At 35.6% G+C, this 20429-nt stretch overlaps 1 protein-coding gene across 3 annotated transcripts in view; it reads right to left on the bottom strand.

Annotated features, from left to right (window-relative positions):
- Positions 1 to 20429, bottom strand: part of ATRNL1 (attractin like 1) — a 489972-nt gene that overhangs the window by 53181 nt on the left and 416362 nt on the right. For all 3 annotated transcript variants that reach the window (XM_035329977.1, XM_035329978.1, XM_035329981.1), the window contains one exon: positions 2975 to 3089. In XM_035329977.1, coding sequence (XP_035185868.1) covers positions 2975 to 3089 — 115 coding nt within the window. The remainder of the gene's footprint in view (positions 1 to 2974; positions 3090 to 20429) is intronic.

The raw sequence follows: 20429 nt of genomic DNA, 5'->3' as shown, positions 1-20429 counted from the left end.
TCATTTTTATCAATATTTTACCTGAATCTATATGACCAATCTCTAGAAGACTTATCTTGAACCACACATTAATCTTAAATATTTTAATTGCGTCAACCTAGTACTGATCTGTATCCTCATAGTATTAGCACTTACAACTAAACAATACAGAAGTCTTCTTCTGTAAAGTTCTGAGCATTTTGTGCAGGACATAGAGAACACTCAGATCTCCACTGGGACATATGGTCTCTCCTAGAGAAGTTTTTGCCTTTCATAGCCTTTGGCCAAAGCCCACCATCTGTAGTTTCAAGTTTTCTTCCAGCTGCTGATAAAGGTGAAGTATAGAACATATGCTGCAGAAACAGTAACCTTTACATTGGATTTTTTTAAAAAACATTCAGTGAGATGTTTTTCAGAAAAATATTTGTTAACGTAAACCTTGGAAACAAAAAAAATTCACTTTCGAGCAAACTAGGATGTTAAAAATGTATGGGTACACCTTTAATAACTTCAGAAGAGTGTAGACTAGTTATTTGTGGAAAACATTAACATTCCTGATTTTGAAGAAAATGTAATGCAGAACAATACAGACATTCTCTCTTTATATTTCAGACACACACATATAAGAAATGAAACACAGTCTCACACTGTGAACTGAGAATCAGTATTGTTGAAATATCATTCAAATAAATATGTTTGACACACTGTCAGTTTTATCCTAGAATGATCCTAATAAGCTTGAAAATGATTATATGCAAGTAATAGAAGCATCTAAAATTACTTGGAAAGACATAATTACTGAACATACTACTTCCACCCACCTAAGTATCATTGTTTTAACCTAGCTTAGGTCATAAGGGAAACCAACTGCATAGCAAACATATGTCTGCTGCACAAAACTTCCACATCATTTCAAATAACTTGGCACAGTTCACAGCATCTGCTCCCAGGAAGCCCAGGAAAGAAGCAGCAGGTAGTGCTGCAGGACAGGAATGAAGTGAATTAGTAGAGCTACAGGTATGCCAACAAACTTGCATAATAGCTTCTGCCTAGAGTATGCATGGTTACATACAGTGAAAACAGTCCATGAGTAACAAAATTCATTACACTTAAGAAAAATGATTATAGCAATGTAATCTAATGGTTGAATCAGCATGGTTGCATACCTCAAGCAGTCCTATTTGCTTTTGACCCTGAATGAAGTAGAAGTTGCAGAAGGGACTAGAAAACATTAGGTGTTTCTAAATATTAAATGTCTGACAAAGACTATAATAAGTAATAGAGGAATAGGATTGAAAATATATGCTGCAAAGTTGATGGAAGACCAAGTAATAAAATAGACGACATAATGCACTTTAAGAAGAGCTGTATTCTTTCATGTGTTGAGAAGCTTTGAAAATGACACATCTTTGCATTACTGAACCCAACTAATGTTTGAAATGCCTACTCCCTCCATGTCTCATGTGCAGCAAAGAACAGCAATTACTTTAAAAAACTGTAAATAGTAAACTGATTATGATATAACTAGTTAAGCACATTTTGCTACAGAAGAGCACATCAGGCAAGTTTGAAAACAACAGAAAAAGGCATATTAAGTTCCAGTTCAACAATTACTTTTAATTTCCTTCCATAATGTTTTTCCTTGTTGTAAGATTAAAAACACCTTTGTTTCTTTTTCATTTCCTTAAAACATGAACAGGGAATACTTTAAACATCCTTCCTCCTTCATTGCTGCCTTCAGAGCACTTACATTTATATACTTCTACCAGGAAACACATTTGTCAAAGTATCAGTAACACTTCCATTTTCATAGCACTTCCAGAAATGATATTCCAAGCCATAAATGACATTTTAAGAACAAAGTCCTCATCTCAGGACTCAGGGAAACACAAACAAACAACAATTAACAAACAAACAAACAACAGATAGTCATCTGGCCCAAAGGAGGAGAACACTCAGCTGAGCTTACTTCCAACAAAAGTGACCCAAGTCTGCCTTCATCATCATTACTCAATACTTTTTATCTTTTTAATAGATTTTTGAAGGTTAAAACAATAACTAACTTTTTGGCTCTTAATAATAAAAGTTAGTCCTAAATCATATTTTCTAGCTTATGAGTATTTTGGGCCCATATCACACATCTTATTGTTCATTACAAAGGTGTTCATTTTGGCAAACACTCCAGTGAACTCTGAAATAGTAAACTGCTCATCTGTGCAGTGCCAGATCATTGTCTAAATTTTCTTATCATGACCATCTTGTATCACATCATTATAGACAGTATTTAAAGGATTAAAAAAAATGAATTTATGTATCTGTTGTTTAGGAGGTATTTTATAAGAACGGCTGTAATGGTTAGTTACAACAATCTAGCATAGATGAGTTAAGGTAGATTACCATGAGAAGTATTTCCAGGTAATGCAAATGCTGCTTTAAAATGAGCTGGGATCATTTCCAATGTGAACACCTTCCTAATGAAGCAGGGATATTCAGTCAAAAATCCCAGGTTTCATCCAACATGCATTCTGGGAAATGTTAATATTTTAATTGAATCCTGGTCAGCACAGCATTGGGAATAATTTCTCTTGGTGCAGAGGGACTTAACTAGAAGTTAGTGCACTAAACACTAACTTGAAAAGAGAATAAGCATTGGTATTCCCTTTATAGCACCATTTACAGCAGCTGAACTGAAATTGTGGAAGTGGCTGCATATGAAAGTGTTTAGACCTGTGAAAAATCGGTACACAAACATATTATTTCAGTAAGCGCTGAAGTATGTCATTGCACATCAGCCGTGTTTGATCATTGGGCTTTTTATGTGCTATACCACATCAAATTCCAGATGAAAATTCCTCATTAAACATTGACCTGCATTAAACACCTTGACTGCGTAGCCCCTTGCATTCATAGACTGTGCCATTATTTTGCATCTGCTCAGTTGTCCAAGACTACATTGCATGAGGACAGAGATAATGCTCACCATCATGAGCCTTACCTGACTGACCCGGGGGTGGGACTCCTGATGATCCTCTTGGCAGACATAAAAACACCGTGAGGACAGCTGCTTTGTTTCCTGAACATGGCTCGATAGCAATTGGTTTAGGAGCACCCTGTAAAAGGAAGGCACTTATGTAAGGGTTTATAGGGCTTTCAGTTATATTTTTTTTTACTTGTACTTCTTTATTTTAAGGTTCATTGTAACAGCATGAAGATTTTTTTTCCCCAATTAGCTCTTTGCATTTAAGCAGATTGTCCTACTCATGTTCATCGACTTAAAAATGGGCTTTAACAGCCCACACTGCAAATCTAATCAAACAGAAAAAATGAAATGATCATAAAGACAACAAAATTATTCTTCTAATTTTATAGCTCACTAAATCTAGCAATTTCCACTTAGACTTAGAAAATCACAACATATTTTTGATACACACAATGGTGTGTATTCCATATTCTAAGAATCATAAGTACCAGTCTAAAGGAAATGTACTTCAGCAACCAGCTGTTACCTAGTCTTCCTGGTGTCAAAACTAGAAAACGAGTAGATAGATAGTGAGAGATTAAGATCCCTCTTAAGTTTCCCAGACCAATAAGTCTGCCTTCTATGTGTCTGTCTCGGTAAGCAAGTGATTTCTGTGAGGCAGGTTCTTTCTGAATGTTCTGCACACACAGAAAACAGGTGCAATGTTACTTTATTTAAATAAACTTACAACTCCCTTTGAATGTTGCCTGCATGATTATCATCTTACTTTGTCTCATATAAAACTATAATTACAATGCTTTTGCTGGTAGGAGGTATGTGCTTTTACTAAGCATCTCTCTCTTATTAGCTATATAGATCTTTTAATTTGCAGTTAGCTGACAACTGAATGGTTGCTGCCATATTGTTCTCAAGTTACCCAGACTGAGGATACTAGGAGCTAGAAGGAAGCAGTGCAACCTACAAAGCAATAGAATAAGTTTCTAATATGACAATTTACAATGTTTTCGTATGTGATGGTGCAGGGAAAGTTAACATCCCAGCCAGACCCAGTACATCATATTTACACGTTTCCATATCTTTTGCTCATTATGAGTCAGGCATTTCACTTTTAAGAGCTTAAATGTTTAGTCAACCCCTAGAGATATTTCTGAAAACATTAGGTCAAAATCAGAATAAGCATTTCTCTCTTTTTCTTGTTTGTAAATTTTTAGAATGTCTGTCATGTTCCAAGGCAAAATACCAGTTTGATGTTTTCATTCCAAATTCAAAGCCATAAAACTTTCCATTTACATGCAAAATGCAAAGTATATATAAAATGTCAACTGATTCAAATATATGAAGAAGAATGATAGTTTAGCCAAGTAAAATACAGTGAAATGCTAGATATAAAGAAAACAAAGGCGCTTCCATCATGTGAAGCAATTATCATTTTCTATTTTTCTACATCCAAGTAACCAACATTTATTACTGCTCAGTAGAGATAAGGAAATAGAGAATACTGCAATAAATTGAACAATAGATAAGTATACTTAATTTTACTACCTGGTCATATTTGAAGGGCATGTTTGTAGATTCATTTAAGGCGATAGCATTAAAATAACTTGGGCAAGAAGTGTCATCTAATTTAAATTGCTGAGACAGTGATTGACAACCTATATTCACTAAAAACTTACCAAATGATGACACTATAAATGTAAAACCCTGGAAGTTTCAGCTAACAACGATCACTTTTGATAAACAGCATAAGAAATGTTTATTAAACTGATTAAACTAAATCTGAGGCATTTAATTTAATTTTCTGTAATTCAGTGGCCTAATGTTGGCCAAAGAAACTGAAGAGGAAAATGGATTCTGCGTTTTTTTTTTTTTTTTTTTTTTTTTTTTAAGCTGATATGTACCCGTTGACTTCCATCAATCTATGATCAGCAAAACACCTAGACAGTCATTGTTGTGTGATATGACTCTATACCAAAAGAAATGCAGAAAGGGGGGTGAAAAGAGCCATACTGAAATTAAAAGCATTGATTGCACACACACAAAAGCAGTATCAGTGGATTATGGGAAAAGAAATGGTGTGGGAAAATTGTCTTATTAAGGTTTCTTTGACTTACATATGCTGAAGGGCAATGTAAAAAAAAAAAAAAATCTTCTGATCACAGCATTTAATATAGAAAAAGGTCTTGATGGGATCATTCAGATTAGCAGCTAGTTTGTGCCCTGGGCAGTTTAAATCTAAGCAGACAAGCATAGGCATAGGGTAATATAATACAACATACCAGTCCTGACAGCAGTCTGATCTGGTGTAAACCTCTCTGATAACTTCTCCTACTATTCTATGCTTTCATTCACTCCTATCTATTGCACTTTCAATCGTCAAAATAGGTGGCTTCCCAACTGCCCCAGCAGGTAGCACCCGCACCTCCCTGAGACATGCCTAGTTCCTAGTTCCCTCTTCCCAACCATCCAGACAGGGATGCAGCTCCATGCCAGTTAAGCTCAGCTCACCATCACCTTGTGCTTCCTACTTCACCTTGTAGTGTCCCTGAATCCTGAAAGAGCATTTGCTATTAAAAGAATTAGTGTTAGTACTACAAATAATGGAGCATTTAAGTCATCTCTCCCGATCTCTCACAAAAGCAAATAAAATAACATGATTCCTTTCTATTTATGCCTGTCAGTGTTCAAGAAGCATTTGGATAATGCCCTCAATAACATGCTTTAACTTCTGGTTAGCCCTGAAGTGGTCAGGCAGTTGGACTATATACAACATCTTTGAAGGTCCCTTCCAACTGAACTATTCTGTACTATCCTATTTAAAAAGGCAGACAAAAATTACAATATAAAATGAAGATTTCATTGAAATACATTATACACAGATGTAGCATTGAAAGGAACAAATTTATCATTGTATCTTTTAATTTGATGAAAATTGTTGAATTATATATCAAATTGATATTTTATATTGCTGTGCAATATATAACCTTTCATTAACAGGTCCTGTCATTTTCTGTTTGAAGATTATACTAATACTTTTCTAAAGACAATTGGAGGAAACTTTCTGATAAATATTTTTTCAGAGGACCTCATCCAACAATCACATACAGTAGGAATTTTCTATTTGTGCTTAAAAATTGGGATTCTTTATGGAACATTATGATGGAAAAAATGAGATGTATAATCATACCTCACATCATTTAGATTTGCTAGCAAAAAGCCAGAGAAGCATAGAGGAAATGATAATAATTTAGATTCTCCGAGGTTTGTCAGTTGTTTAAAGATAAATACATAACCATGAATCAAAGTTATTTCCTAGTGACATAACATGTTCTCTGAAATGTACCATTTATCATGCATTTTCCACTTTTTTTTTTTTTTTTTTTTTTTTTTGGAAGAGATAAGGCACACGTTTGTTTGCCCAAAGCACTTAGCTACCATGATTTACTTACTAGAATTATCTTCTTTTTTCCCCCTGCACAAAGAAAAAGTGACTTTTGCTTTTGCCAAAAAGCACAAATGACAATCACGGAGTTAATAAAACTTTATCAGTAGAATGCAGAATAAACCAATACTTGTCTTATTAAACACCACTTTGCTTTTATATCCCCTTTCTTACACACAAGTGATGGAAACAGGTACATAAGTGGGAAGGTGAAAAGGAAGGGGAAGAAACCCAGAAAAGGATAAAAGGGTCAAAGAGTATATATTATTATAATTATTGCTATTATAATTATAATTATTGCTATTATAATTATTGCTAGCGACAAGAAAAGACAATAAAAAAGGGAAGAAAATAGGGAATAAAACTGAGAGTAAATAAGAATACAATTTAAATTTCTACTTAATTATTTAGTCAGAGAACCAAGTGTCAGAAGAATTTTGCCCAGGGTCCACCATTTTTATCAGAGAAAAATTTCTCCACTCTTCAGATTTGTTTCAGACAATCTAGCTAAAGTCCAGCAGCCTGGGTGAGGTTGTGAGGAATTAACAAGCGTTGGGAAGATTCTTTGCTCACCCCGATCTGTTTCTAGAAGAAAGAATATTTCTGTTTAGCATTCTAAGTTAGGTGCATCCAATTTTTAAAAGTGTGTTATTATACCATAAGACAAATCACGTAAAACTAAATGGCTCCAATCTCATGCCAAAAAAGCAATTAGAAAATTGAATCAAGGAATTAAGGATTAATGTGAGCATGTTACACCTGTCAGCAGTAATAAGTATTTTGACAAGAACAGAATAAAGTTTGACAATGTGCACAAATACAGATCTGATATATAAATCAAGAATTAAAATATAAACAACTATGCATTAATCACTTCAATGTTTTCTAACTAAAATGGTTTTAGTACTACTTGCAAGAATTCGCTATAAATGAAATTTCATCTCTTCTTTTTAAAAAAGAGATTGACTTACTCTTTTTGTTTTAGTAATAAATGATGATGATTTAAACTTAGTTTTTAATCATATTATTAATGCAGAATTAGTCAGGTGAATTCCATATAAACTAGGCTTGATGGCTTGGCAAATAAGCAATCTTGTTATGACAGGATTAACACCAGACTTTGAAAAAAAAGGACCTTTTCTGGACCTCAATGTTCAAGACTTCAGAGGGGAGAAAAGAAAACAGAAAACAAAAGATTGTCTTCTGAAGAGGTAAGGAATGTAGAAAAGAAGGAAAGGTGTAATTCATACAGTTACATTACAAGTATGCACATCTTCCTTTCCTCTTACTTTCAGGTTCTTTTCCTGAATTCTTTGGTTATTTTCTCACTTTCTTGATTTATTTGTGATTAAAAAGTCTCAAATTCTGAAAGAACTTGAATATTTAAGCTGGATTTTGACTAAATTTAGGTACCCACATGCAAAATCAAGAGCCTTAAAACCCTGTAAATATCTTAGTTTCACTATTAACATTTTCCCAATAGTGGAAACTCTCCTTCACCTGCCCAGGCACACCCTCATCTCTCTTACACCTACTCAGGATACACTGGCATTCCTGCAGCTCTCCTAGATGTAGAGCTTGAGCTGTTTGGTAAAACACATTTATCAAATGAGGCTTCACAATACACTTGTGGCCACTTTCGTTTAAAACACACAGTCGAAGGCAGAGGTGGCTCTGTTCTTCACAGAAGAACGTGTTCTTCACGTTCCCCTGGTTTTCCTGTTCTGCGTTTAGTAAATGTTTGTTTGAGGTAAAATACTCCATGCTATAGTTAAAGATAGAGAGCAAAATTCTGTGATTGCTCTGACTTTTTTCAGTGGAGTAAAGGTAGACTTTTGAGCAGTGCAGAAGAGGAAAAGAAAATTGATCCTCTCAAGTTCATGGAATTGCATCGATGTTACTTGTTTGGGGCTTTTGTTGGAGAAACTCCAAATATTGCTAGCACAGCTATCCCGCCAAGAGGAGACAGGCGACTCTCAGCAGCAGCCAACCCCCCTCCTGAGTCCCCACCTGACTTTCCCAATGTTTATTTGCCAAGAGAAGCAAAACCAATGGTACTGGAGAGTACCATTGATGAGAAAGGAATAAGGAGATGGTGTCTACTCCTTCCAGCAGCACCTTACTGCTTTAACAGCTCCTGCTGCTGCCCTGAGGCACCTGGCACACCTGAAATAAGGCAACGCTTCAGATAGACTGTAATCAGTACCTGTGTTTCCTTTGACTGTCAGTGTTACACTGCATTGCTATTCTAAATATTGGATATGCATGAACTAACAGTCATCAAAATTCTTCTGAGTATGAGCTCAGCCACCCAAAATTTTTGACAATTTCCTCCACAGATTTATGTAAGGAGTAATCACAGAATCACAGAATAGTTTGGGTTGGACTAAAGACAGTCTAGTTCCCACCCCCTTGCTATGGGGCAGGGATACTTCCCACCAGACCAGGCTGCCCAGAGCCCCATCCAGCCTCACCTTGAACACTTACAGGGAGGGGGCAGCCAGAGCTTCTCTGGGCAGCTTGTTCCAGTGTCCTCATAGTGAAGAATTGTTTCCTAATATCTAATCTAAATCTACCCTCTTTTTGTTTAAAACTGTTACCTCTTGTCCTGTCACTATACTTAATGAGCCTTAATGACTGCAACAGAAAAAAAAATAAAATAAAAATGCTTTCACCAAACACTGTTTATGTTCCAGCAGATATACCTTTATAGCTTTTAGGAAATACTGCAACGGAATCAATCAGCAAAGTCACAACTCTGGCCAGCATAGGAAGCGCCAGTTCTTCATATGACCCTAGGGTTCTACTGAAATTATAAGCATTCACTAAAGATTTTTACTTCATCCATCCCATAGAGTTCCTTTCACAATTAGCGAATGGAAAGCTTTAACTCAGCTTAACCTGCAAGAATGGCCCAGAGCCTAAGAGTTGTCAACACTTTGTGGTTCTGCACTGCAGAGTCTTTTGCTGGAGGATCTCTTAATGATTTATAATTCTAGTTAATGAGGTCTCACCCAGGTGAGGTGCGTATCCACTTTACCTAGAGCAGTAAAAGCTGAAAAGCATGGATTTGACTATCTTAAAATTCTTCCACCTATACTGGAGAACACTTAAGGCAACTGCCTTGTTTCTGCAAGTCACCCAGCCAGCACTGATTTCCTGGGAGGAGTCTAACAGCTTTCCTTGACCTTCAGGAGGAGCTAGTTTCCTCTGAAAATTTCTATAGCAGCTGATGGAGCTAAGACCAATAAGCTAATGTAAAGAAACAAGACAAATATTGTTACACTAACATTTTTTACAGATTTTTTTTTTCTTTACAATGAATTATCTTTTCAAACCAATTTTGCACCATTCTTTTAGCAGAACATAAAACTCAGTTAATTTCCTCACTTCAAAATAGCCATGGAAATCTTAAACATATTGGTGTATTACTTTCCACAAGAAAAACACTGGGAATTAGAAATAAAAAGAACACAGCATGATTTACCAAGCTGTGATTATGGCAGCAGTGATCAAAACGCATTGTTATCCTTCAGGTTATAGTTTTACCTCTCTGTCGTAACGATACCAATATGTACTAATGGGCTGCATTCTTTTTGCAGTCTTCTGATTAGAATGGTTGTCAGTTATCAAAGGTTATGTACTGATGTTGAATTTATGTATCAATTTGAAAGTGTTTTTTACCCAGAAGAGCTGCATTTCTATTATATGAACCATATTTATTTGCAAAAAAAAAAAAAAGTGTTATTTATTTGCAACAAAATTATTCTGTCTCAGTTCACCTAATAAGAGACTTCATTTCCAAAGCTAATGTTGTTCAAGATAGCACTTCATTAGCAAGAGAGTTATGAATTAAGACTAAGCTACAAGGAACACCTGCATTTCAATGGGGTTTCCAGAAAGAACTCCAAGGCAGGTTTCCTATTAAAGCTTGCATCCATTTGCCTAGAGGTGTTTTTGTTTGTTTGTTTCCCTGAATTGTGACATTAATGTGAACCATCCGGCAATTTTCTTGACTTTCACAACTGGTTGAATGGAATGCAAAACACAAGTTAAATCAAAACATCAGATGGCTGTAAGGCACGTTGCGTTTCATTTCTTTTCAGTGTGTTCATGTATACAGTTTCCTATCTTTTCATACTGTTAAATAAACTTGGGTTTACTTTATTGTTATATCTTGCCCACTCATAAGAGCAATTTCAGGTTAATCTGCAAAATATTGGACTTAACTTCCAGCGGACGGTGTGCGTAGCAATTGTACTGGATTACTGCCAGAGGAATCCCCAAGAGCCTCCAGAACATTCTCCTATTAAGCTGTCTGAGTCTGATTAAAGGTTGGCAATGCTAGTGTCCAGTTTGTGAAAAGAAATTTATCTTGGCAGCAGCTATCTAGATCCTGTTGGGAAAAACATCTGAGACCCTATGTCTGTGGCATATACCAAGCATCATGTATCCTCAGATACTTTCCTGTAAATTCTTCTTCCTACTGCCATTTCAAATTCTGTAAGTCAAAGTGGTGCTGTGCAGTGAAGTGATGCTAATGGGCATTTGTTTCCCAGATGGGTATATCTGTTGGATCTCCAAGGATTAGAAACAAGAAGTGGAAAATTTCATTATTCCTTCACAATTCAGCCTTAAAGGCTCATGTCTATGAAAACTTACATTTTTACTGCTGACAAATCACTGACAGCCCATCACTGTTAGAACTTTGGCTGATCAATTAAAACCAGATTCTTGCTGCTGTGCATCTCGGTGAGTTACTTTACCACTGATTGCCTGCGCGAGGAAGACATGGTCCCTCTGTAACCACTACTGCCTTTGCAGGGTGTGAAGGATGAAGCATCAGGTGCAGTTTAAATTCTGCCTAACTTGCAGGCTAACAAGGGTGGCTGTAGTGGCTGGCGTCAGGGGAATTCTGAGCTCAGGATAAGTACAGTGCAGGTTAGTTTCTTTGGGAGCAAAAGCAAACTGAGTCAGCTGCAGATTTCTAAAATGTACATTAGGCAGAAAAACTTGGGCCGTCCTTTACTTGGGACAGGTCATAAAACTTCAATCTGTCATTGCTACAATGACTCTAGGAGAGAATTGAAAAGTTCTGACTAGAAGGTGCCTGTGCAGCATTCTAGAATCAGTAAAAATATGGTTTAATTATTAATTAGGAGATCTATACCAGACTTGAGAGGTTAGAAAAGGCAAGTATCCTCAAATTATTGTGCTGTATTTTGCATTTCTTGCAAAGAAAATATAGTACACCATATGTCGTCTGTAATATACCCTTAGTGAAATTTTCTTCCACAATGTCTTTTAAGGTTCCTTTGTAACCTCCTGGCCTCCTGGCTACATGCAGGATGCTTAGTGAATGATAAATTAAAACATTTATACCTGGAATCATAATAATAATAATAAAAAGGACTAAATCAAGACACATTGTGAAAGCTAGTTGTCAGCGGAAAGGATTAAAGTGCAAACTTGGCAATATTCTTAATGCAAGAAAAAAATGCTAATAGCACCAGAATAACAAATGACTTTCTATCCTGACAACTTACACAGATCACAGCCTACAGAACATATGGAAGACATGAACTGAATGCCTCAAAGCATGACATAGCATTTCTTTTGATTGTCCTATAAAATGTGTTCTTTTTAAATGCCAAAACATTCTGAAGCAACTTACCCCACGGTTTAAGATTTGTAAGCACATGGAAGTTTTTGTGACACATGACCACGTGTTGGATATTGTGCATCAGATCATAGCTGCTCCAGCAGCAGGAAGAAGAAACAATCAGACTTTTCTGCCCCAAGGAAAAATTACATGATGGGAGCAAAAGGGAACGTAGTTTTGCTCTAACATTCAGTAGTAGCAGCATGTGTTGAAATGCTGCTTCTTTTAATGAATACATTTTAACGTTCATCACCAGAGGTGAAAAGGGAGAGGGCAGCCTGGCAGGATCATGATAGCACAGCCAGACCTTTGTAAAGATGTTGCAAGATGTGTCTCTCACTTTCCTCTCTCGAGGACCTCCTGCTCTGGCCCATTCACCAATTTGAAAGCATGACTGGGCACAGTTTTACACTTGAATCTTATGAATTCAAGATTCATCTCGATGATCTTGAGGTCTCTTCCAACCTAGAAATTCTGTGATTCTGTGATTCTGTAATTAATTAAAATCTCAAATACCTATGAGGTAATTCTCAGCTGTCTAAATCAGTACAGCACACAAATAATAGTAGAACTGTGTTGATTTATACCAACTACAAATCTGACACTACTTTATTATTTTATTGATAGTTTCTTTAAAAAAATCCTGCAATGAACTCAAACTCAGGTATTATCACTTAATGATATTTTCCAAGATGGCTTCCCATCAAGAATGTTAACACCTACACTGGTCACAAACATATTAGAAACTCCACTGAAAAAGAACAAGAAAAGAAACTTTTCCTTAAAGAATCTAATCTGACAAATAATTAGACACATGAGAATTGGTGTTTGGTGAAGCTGTTGCGTTAAAACAAACAGGATTATTCGCATGAATGAAACTGCTTATGCACATCACTTATATTGGCTTAACATGATAACACGGAATTTTATATTTTTTATTTTTTTAAAAAGAGGTATTTTTTTAAAAATAAGAAAAAAATCTTCCTTTAAAATATTACAAGATCTACATCATTTTTACTAAGCCAGAAATGATCTACTGCATAAAGGATTTGCTGAAGTTGGATTTCCTCAGTCACACTTACTTGACTTATGTAGAAAGTGTCACTTTTTTTTTTACTTTTTTTTTTTTTTTTTTTTTAGAAAATGCCATATTCCAAAGCATGCTTAGACCCTTGAGCACTACTAACTGAAAATGAGCACCTTGATTATGTTTCCATAGTCCTGTTCTACTTGTACTTCTGTTCCATTTGTGTTTCCTATGACACAGCAGGGAACTTCTCATTACTTTTCATTACTTTATATTTTTATTATTTTCTTCAGTAGGTTGCTATAGAGTCGCCACCAACAAAAACAACTGAATTCTATATACTCCAGTCTTAAAGCATAAAAGTACAGAAAAACCTGTTTTTTTGTTTCTGGTAACGTTCTTGCCTGAAAGTTTACGTTGTAAAGCCCACGAGTTCCCAGAAATGGTACACATTTTTTTTTTTTTTCCAAAAGACATACCATCTTCACAGTAATTTGACCATCTTTTTTTAAGGACTTTCCTTGAAAATTTCACAGATTTTTTTTTTTTTTTAATTTTTTTAACTTTTCATTGGATTTTGATTCAAATCCTTGCATTATATATATATATAAATATATATATATATATTTCTAACCAAATGGTTCATTTTACCCTAGTTTTGTATAGGTTTTAACCTGCTGCCAAAAGTTAAACAGAGGAATGCTCATCCTGTACTTCTGTCAACAGAATGGAACAAGTTTACTTTTTGCTATATGTAAGCTCTGATTTAGTTTAGCGGTGACTACTATTAGGCTAGTCATGCATTTCATCATTATTTCTAATTCATCTTCCCTTTTCCCTCCCCTTCACAACACTTTCCCCAGTTTATGGTGCTCTTTCCATGAAAATAAATGTGCCATATCAAATGTCACTGGCTAATACAATAAGCAGAAGGAGCAGGATCTTATTTACTTAAACAACAGCTGAGATTTGAGATCAGTCATCAAGCAGATGTTATTTCTGAAGTTGAAAGTGTTCACGATTATTGTTACTATAGAAACCAAGCTTTGTAAAATATTCCAAACAAACACTTCTTTATTAGCTAGCAATGTGACTACTGTGCTCTGCATTACACTGCATCCCACGGTAAGTTATCAACTGCACGTATTTTCTTTCTGGTTATTTGCTTTCAATAGTGACTACAAGACAGAATTTCTATAGGTCTTACAAGATACTGTATCACAATACCAGTCATCCATAAAATGACACACACTGTACTCATTCAACGCTAAACTCCAGCCTGTTTCATTTCCCCCTTCCTGTGGGCAGCCACTCAAATCAGTGCTTCCCTCTTTAGCAGCAGTGAAAAACAGGAACCCACTGCTAATTCCTGCGGTTAGATCAGCAGCACAAAACCGGCAGTGGTTGCTAAATGCCAGTCCCAGCCTCTTTAGCAATTAAACCCTTCTTCGTAGACTTTGTGAAGCCTGCATCACTCAAAAAGCATCTTTCAGTGGCTAGTTATGGTATCATAACCAGCAGTTTCAGACTTAATGCTTTATTTGCTAACCATACTAGAAGAATGAAAATCTGAATCTTGGATCCAGCATAGCCAGGGGGACTCCAGCAGTGCTGGATCCCTCACCCCATCCCCAAGGACAGGTCACAAACACCACTGCCAGGTGACTCAGAAACGCCACAGTCTGTGCCCATAGCAAGGGGCACATTAGACCTATTAGACCAACCTCCATTGAAACCACCTCTCTTCTGCTACAATTAAATACCTACAATCTACCAGATTCAGATCACAAGGTAAACTTCAAATAGAAGTTCAGCAGGTCGAAGCTGGCTTGTTGTTACACCATGTGGAAAGGAAAACTGTAGTTAAGGCTACCCAAGCAAATTAGAAGAAATTTAATTACAGAATATATGCATCTTATTGGGATTAGGAAATAGTCCTCTGACATGTTGCTGTTTCAGAGAAATCCTTAGAAAGGATAAAGTGCTATTAATATTAATGTTTCAAAGTATAGAGATATTAAACTGATATCAACTTCTGATTATTGTATTTTATATTTTTTATATTCTGATTATTATAATTGAAATTCCAAAGCTGTTTTGATTTTGAACCTATTGTCATGTGTTCATAACTTCCTTCAACTTTCTACATTGTGTTTAGGTTCAAATAGGACAATTTCGCTCAGTCTTTCAGAAACTTCTCAGCTATCTTTGAGATGTGGGACAATTAACATTTTCTTTTAATACCAGTTCTATCCAAGGCTTAAATTTTAAAACTTGGCCCTGACTCAGGTAACATCAAGGATTCCTCCTTTTCATTACTGCAAAACTAAACTGTTTTAAAATGAAGTGATACAATCAGAATTAGATTTCCATAAAATATACAGAAGTATGGAAATTTGCATGCCACTGGTAATCTATTTTAACACACAATACTGCTGCAGTGAGGGAAGTATTAAGCACAACTAAGAAGTCAGATTAAAAAGTTTAATTGCGATGTGCTGTCTGCACCTGTATGATGAAGATAGTAAAAAAAATAACCCCTAAGTCATTTTAGGTGTGAGGAAGGTGTGGCAAAGGATGTTTTGGAAATAGATCACAAAGAAGGAGCACTGCAGGCATGTTTTATGAAGACAGAGTTACTATTTAGAAGTCATCGTGTGGGACTGAATGCAAAGAATGCAAATAAGGGTTGGCAAATGCTCCAATCAACATCCAACAAGAAAAGTGCTGTAGGTAAGTGCTCTAGTTACAAGTAGGTTGAAGTTTCAGAGAACATAGAAGCTATCTTTTAAATGCTGTCTTTTAAGCTGTCTTTAAATACACCAAGAACATCTTAAATGATTCTATATGTCTGTGATGTAGTTTATGTTTTCTCCATGGAGGAAAAGCTACCAAGCTTTTAGCTACATAGGATTAACACGGGCAAAGAAAGCAGGCTACATAAGATTAACGTGGGCCCTCTAGATAGAGACACTCAAGGGATTACAGTAGCTAGCAACACATTTGACAAATTCCTCCTTCCCAGTTTAAATAAGCAAGTTGCCATTGACAGCCATATTGATTAAGGGCAACCTTGAGTATGAGCCTAAAGCAAGCCAAACCCATCCCCTTCACATGTACAAATTCAGCTTTTCTAAAGTTTGTTATGTTGTTGTTGTTGTTGTTGTTGTTGTTGTTGTTTCCTACTTTTCTTCTTTTTTGCTCAGTGTTCCACGTGGAGAGGACATACAATGTAAATAAAACAAAATAATTGCATTCACACATGTATGAAGACATACTACGCACACAAATACTTATTATTTCCAGATGTCCTGTATCTCTGGAATGCTATGTTGAAGTAAAAAACAAAAGCTCAACCGAAATTTTATCAAAAACCTTAAAAATGAAATGCACTTGAAAATCTCTTCAAACAAAGCAATGTCACATAATTCCCAAAATGTCTACTGAAATGAGTTGCAATAAAAGGTTCTAGAGCCCTCAATATCTTTAAGGATTTCATAAATGTCTTTTAGTTCTCTTAGATAATAAATTGCCAGAATAGTTTTTACTCTTTCCAGTTCCCTTGTCTCTGATTGTTCTGCTGTGACATTTCTGGATGACTTCCAGTTCCGACTGTTGTAAAGTCCTTGTTTTTGCAGAATCACCTAGTGTTGAAATTTGCAATTCCAAACACTTTTTTTTTTTTTTTTCCCTTTTTTTTGTCTGTTTATCAGCTAACACTCTTTGCTCAAGTAATCTTTGCCCTTCACATTCCAATTGGCTTTGTCCTTGTTCAGACTTCTATGAATTTACCACAAGTAATGTAACTTGAAATGTAGATGAATTTCTTCATTTATGAAAAATATTACCTTTGTGTAACTTTCAGTTATAGTAAGTATCTGAACATATATTTAATGACAAACTTAATTTGGGTATTAACATTTCACCATTTGATCTTTATATTATTGAGTTTTAGCTTTACATTTTTGTTATATATTTAAAACATTTTTTCATGTCCATATTAAATGCCTCTTTGTATGGCTGTAATTTTCCTCCAGTTTGTCTGGTTTTGGTCATTAGAGAGTTTCCTAATTTTCAGCGAACTGCTGAGCAAGCTGAAGATGTTAATTGGATATATCACTATTTTTTCTTGTAAGAGTTTCTTATTAATGACTGCTCTTGTAGATGATATACATTTTAATCAATTTGCATCTGTCCTTTTGAAAGATTCAGTTAGGTCCCTAATTAAACATCTGTAAACAAACCGTTGTTCAGCGGTGGTTCAGCCATTTATTGTGAGCTAGCAAAGGCTAGCAAGGGCCTTCTGCTACCACTCTGCCCTGCTGTAAATATTTGACTTCTCTCAATATTCAGAAAGTAATTGGAAAAAGACAAGTGACTCACAATCCAGACTGTAGATCACTGGATTCTCTCTAATTGAGTCAATGACATTGCTATTATGAGAAAACATCAAAAATTGCAGGTGTCTGTTGCTCCCATGAAGTGTCTGGTTCTTCAGCAATTCTAAGTCATGTATTCATTCCATAGCTATAATAAGCGAGGATAATGAAGATCATACATTTCTATGATGAAAGTAATAGTGAAACAGTCTTTATAAATAAAATTACTTCCTCAGATAAATATATATTTTTTTCCTTTTACAAATAAAGGCACATAATATTGTTTCCAACGCTGCTCTCTACTTAACTCTATACTCTAGCACTTTCTGTACCCTGTAGTGTCCCCAGGAGTTTCTGAACAGCTTCAAACAGGGTAACAAACTTCCTTAATATATCTTGTCTCTCACCACCTCCTGGAGAGCGTGTTCATATGTGCACGCTCATTGGAGTGTGTCGATGCAATGAGGGTAAATGAGGGTATCTTTATTATTATTATTATTATTATAACATGTGCAGCACTGTATATTTAATGCACTGTATATTTACCTATATATGCCATTCCCAGTATGCTGTTATGGCCCAAATACACTCCCAAAGACTTGATGCAGTCTCTAACTCTTTTCTTATGGGCTACTCACACCCATGACAAAGATACAGAGACTAAGTTATTATCCGTACTTAAAAGCAATTTCTAGCACAAAAGGAAACCATCTTCTCTGTTCTTACAAGCGGATAACTTACTGATGTGTGTCAGTAGGCATTACTCATTTTTACCACACAGGAGAAGATCAAAGGTGCCCCTCAATCATGCAGGAGGGATTATGGCTACTCTGAGGCAATTCCACTTCTAGCATCACACCTTTTTTTTTTTTTTTTTTTTTAATCTTTACACATTTTGTTCAGTACCTTAATATAGCTATTGAAAATTACAGGTGCTACCTCCATTCCTGTTAATTCACAACAAAGATTTTGTGTGATAATCACAAACACTGGACCATCTGCACAAAATATGTATGTGGAACAGACTGCTTTTACATAGCATGTCATGTGAGCAGAAAACATAACAGAATCCATGTAACTTGGCATATATTAGAGGATTCACATTTTTATTTAGTGATATTTTGGTGACAATATTTTATGCTTTCCACCAAAATTTCAGCAAGGGATCATTGTGACTCTTATAGTTCAAGTACTTTACTTGGTCTTTAATTCTCTGATTGTTAGAATTGTTTTCTGGACAGCACTTGTATGTAATTAGATCCCTACTACATAGTCATTAGGGGCTGAGAAGGATCATTAGGAGTTGAAAAGAAAATAAAGAAATGAAATGAACTTGTTAATCACCAAGTTTAAAAAAAAAAAGAAAAGCTACAAAAGGGGAAAGCAGAGCCATCAATCAGAAATCTACCCTGAGGAATTTCATCCTCCTTATTCTGCAGTTCTACTTTTCTCTGAGTCAGTGATCTCCCTCAAAATCCAGTTTTGTTATAGCACATCCATTTCACATTGATTGCAACAGATTGTATAACATTTTCTCTTTGCAGTTTTCCAGATTCTTTTGAAAGAAATGCATCCAATCATTTAAATACTCGTTACCAGGATTTTTAGATATGCCACATACCTCTTTCTTTTCTTTCAATTATTATATGCATCCAACAGATTTATGTTCTGCTATACAATGCCATCATACCATGTTGCATCATATATAATCCATTGCACATTTCCATTCACCTGTTCCACACTTAAAAGAAAAAAAAATCAACACTCTTTGGAGATCTAGTTTGTCTCCGAATATCTAAATGTGCCAAGACACTTTCATGTTCTTAAGACTCAGAATTCACGTAAAAGCTATAATATATATGTGTGGTATTTTATTAGCATCAGTGCAAACTTTTGGGCCTGCTATCTCATGATTTTAGGAACTAGAATATAAAGGTTTAGATAACCTAAACTTCAAGGTTCATAGCTTTTCACTGAGATACATTGCATCTGCTTCAGGGCATCAAATTTAGACTGATACAAATGAAGGAATTTGGCTTCATAATATAAGAGTACAAGAACTTAACCAATATCAGAGTTTTTAATTTCTTTTTTCTTTTTTTTTTTTTTCCTCCTGTGAAACGTGGCATATGCATAATGTATGGCAACGTGATCCACAGAGCTTTTATTGATGGTTGTTTGGTGTGATCTACACAACTCACATATTGCTCATTTATGAGTAATGCTGTCCTCCCAAACTCTTGCTTACAGACATATAAAAGATGAAAACATTCAATGAATATCACTTTAGGAAGGCCATATTATTCTTGAATGTCAGGGCTTATGCAAGTGACGCTGAAGAAGGCATAATACTGACATCACCAATTACACACTAAATACATTATGCATTTTGGAAAAGAAGTAATTTAGAAAACATGAAAATCTTCCTCTCATACCAGTTTTTGCATACTTCAGATCTAAAACCAATTCTTTAGCTTTCATCAATTCAACTGCAAAGTCCTGAAAAATAGAAAACTGTACTGTAAAATTTTCTGACTTTATAATTCCATCCAGCAAGGACTGTTTTTACTATCTGATTTGCATTTAAGAAATAAGAGATTTTTATAGCCTATATTTCTAGCCCCCTCTCTTCCCCCCCTAAGCATTGGGTCAATTCCAGAGAAGCTGTGGATGCCCCATCCCTGGCATGTGTTCAAGACCAGGCTGGATGGGTCTTTGAGCAACCTGGTCTGGTGGGAGGTGTCCCTGCCTATGACAGGCAGGTTGGATCTGGACAGTCTATAAGGTCACTTCCAATCCAAACTGTCTATGACCCTACGAATATCCATCACCATCAGTGACTGCTACATTTAACAATTAGGACATAAACCTGCAATGCTCATTTGTTTATTTATTTTGAGAATTAAGGCTAAAGAATGATATAAAAATATCATTAGCTTAATTCCTTTAAAAAAAAAAAAATC

Source organism: Oxyura jamaicensis, chromosome 6 (assembly GCF_011077185.1).
Source record: "Oxyura jamaicensis isolate SHBP4307 breed ruddy duck chromosome 6, BPBGC_Ojam_1.0, whole genome shotgun sequence".
Lineage (NCBI taxonomy): Eukaryota > Metazoa > Chordata > Aves > Anseriformes > Anatidae > Oxyura > Oxyura jamaicensis.
The sequence above is the reverse complement of the archived record's forward strand: the minus strand, read 5'-3'. Positions and strand labels throughout refer to the sequence as shown.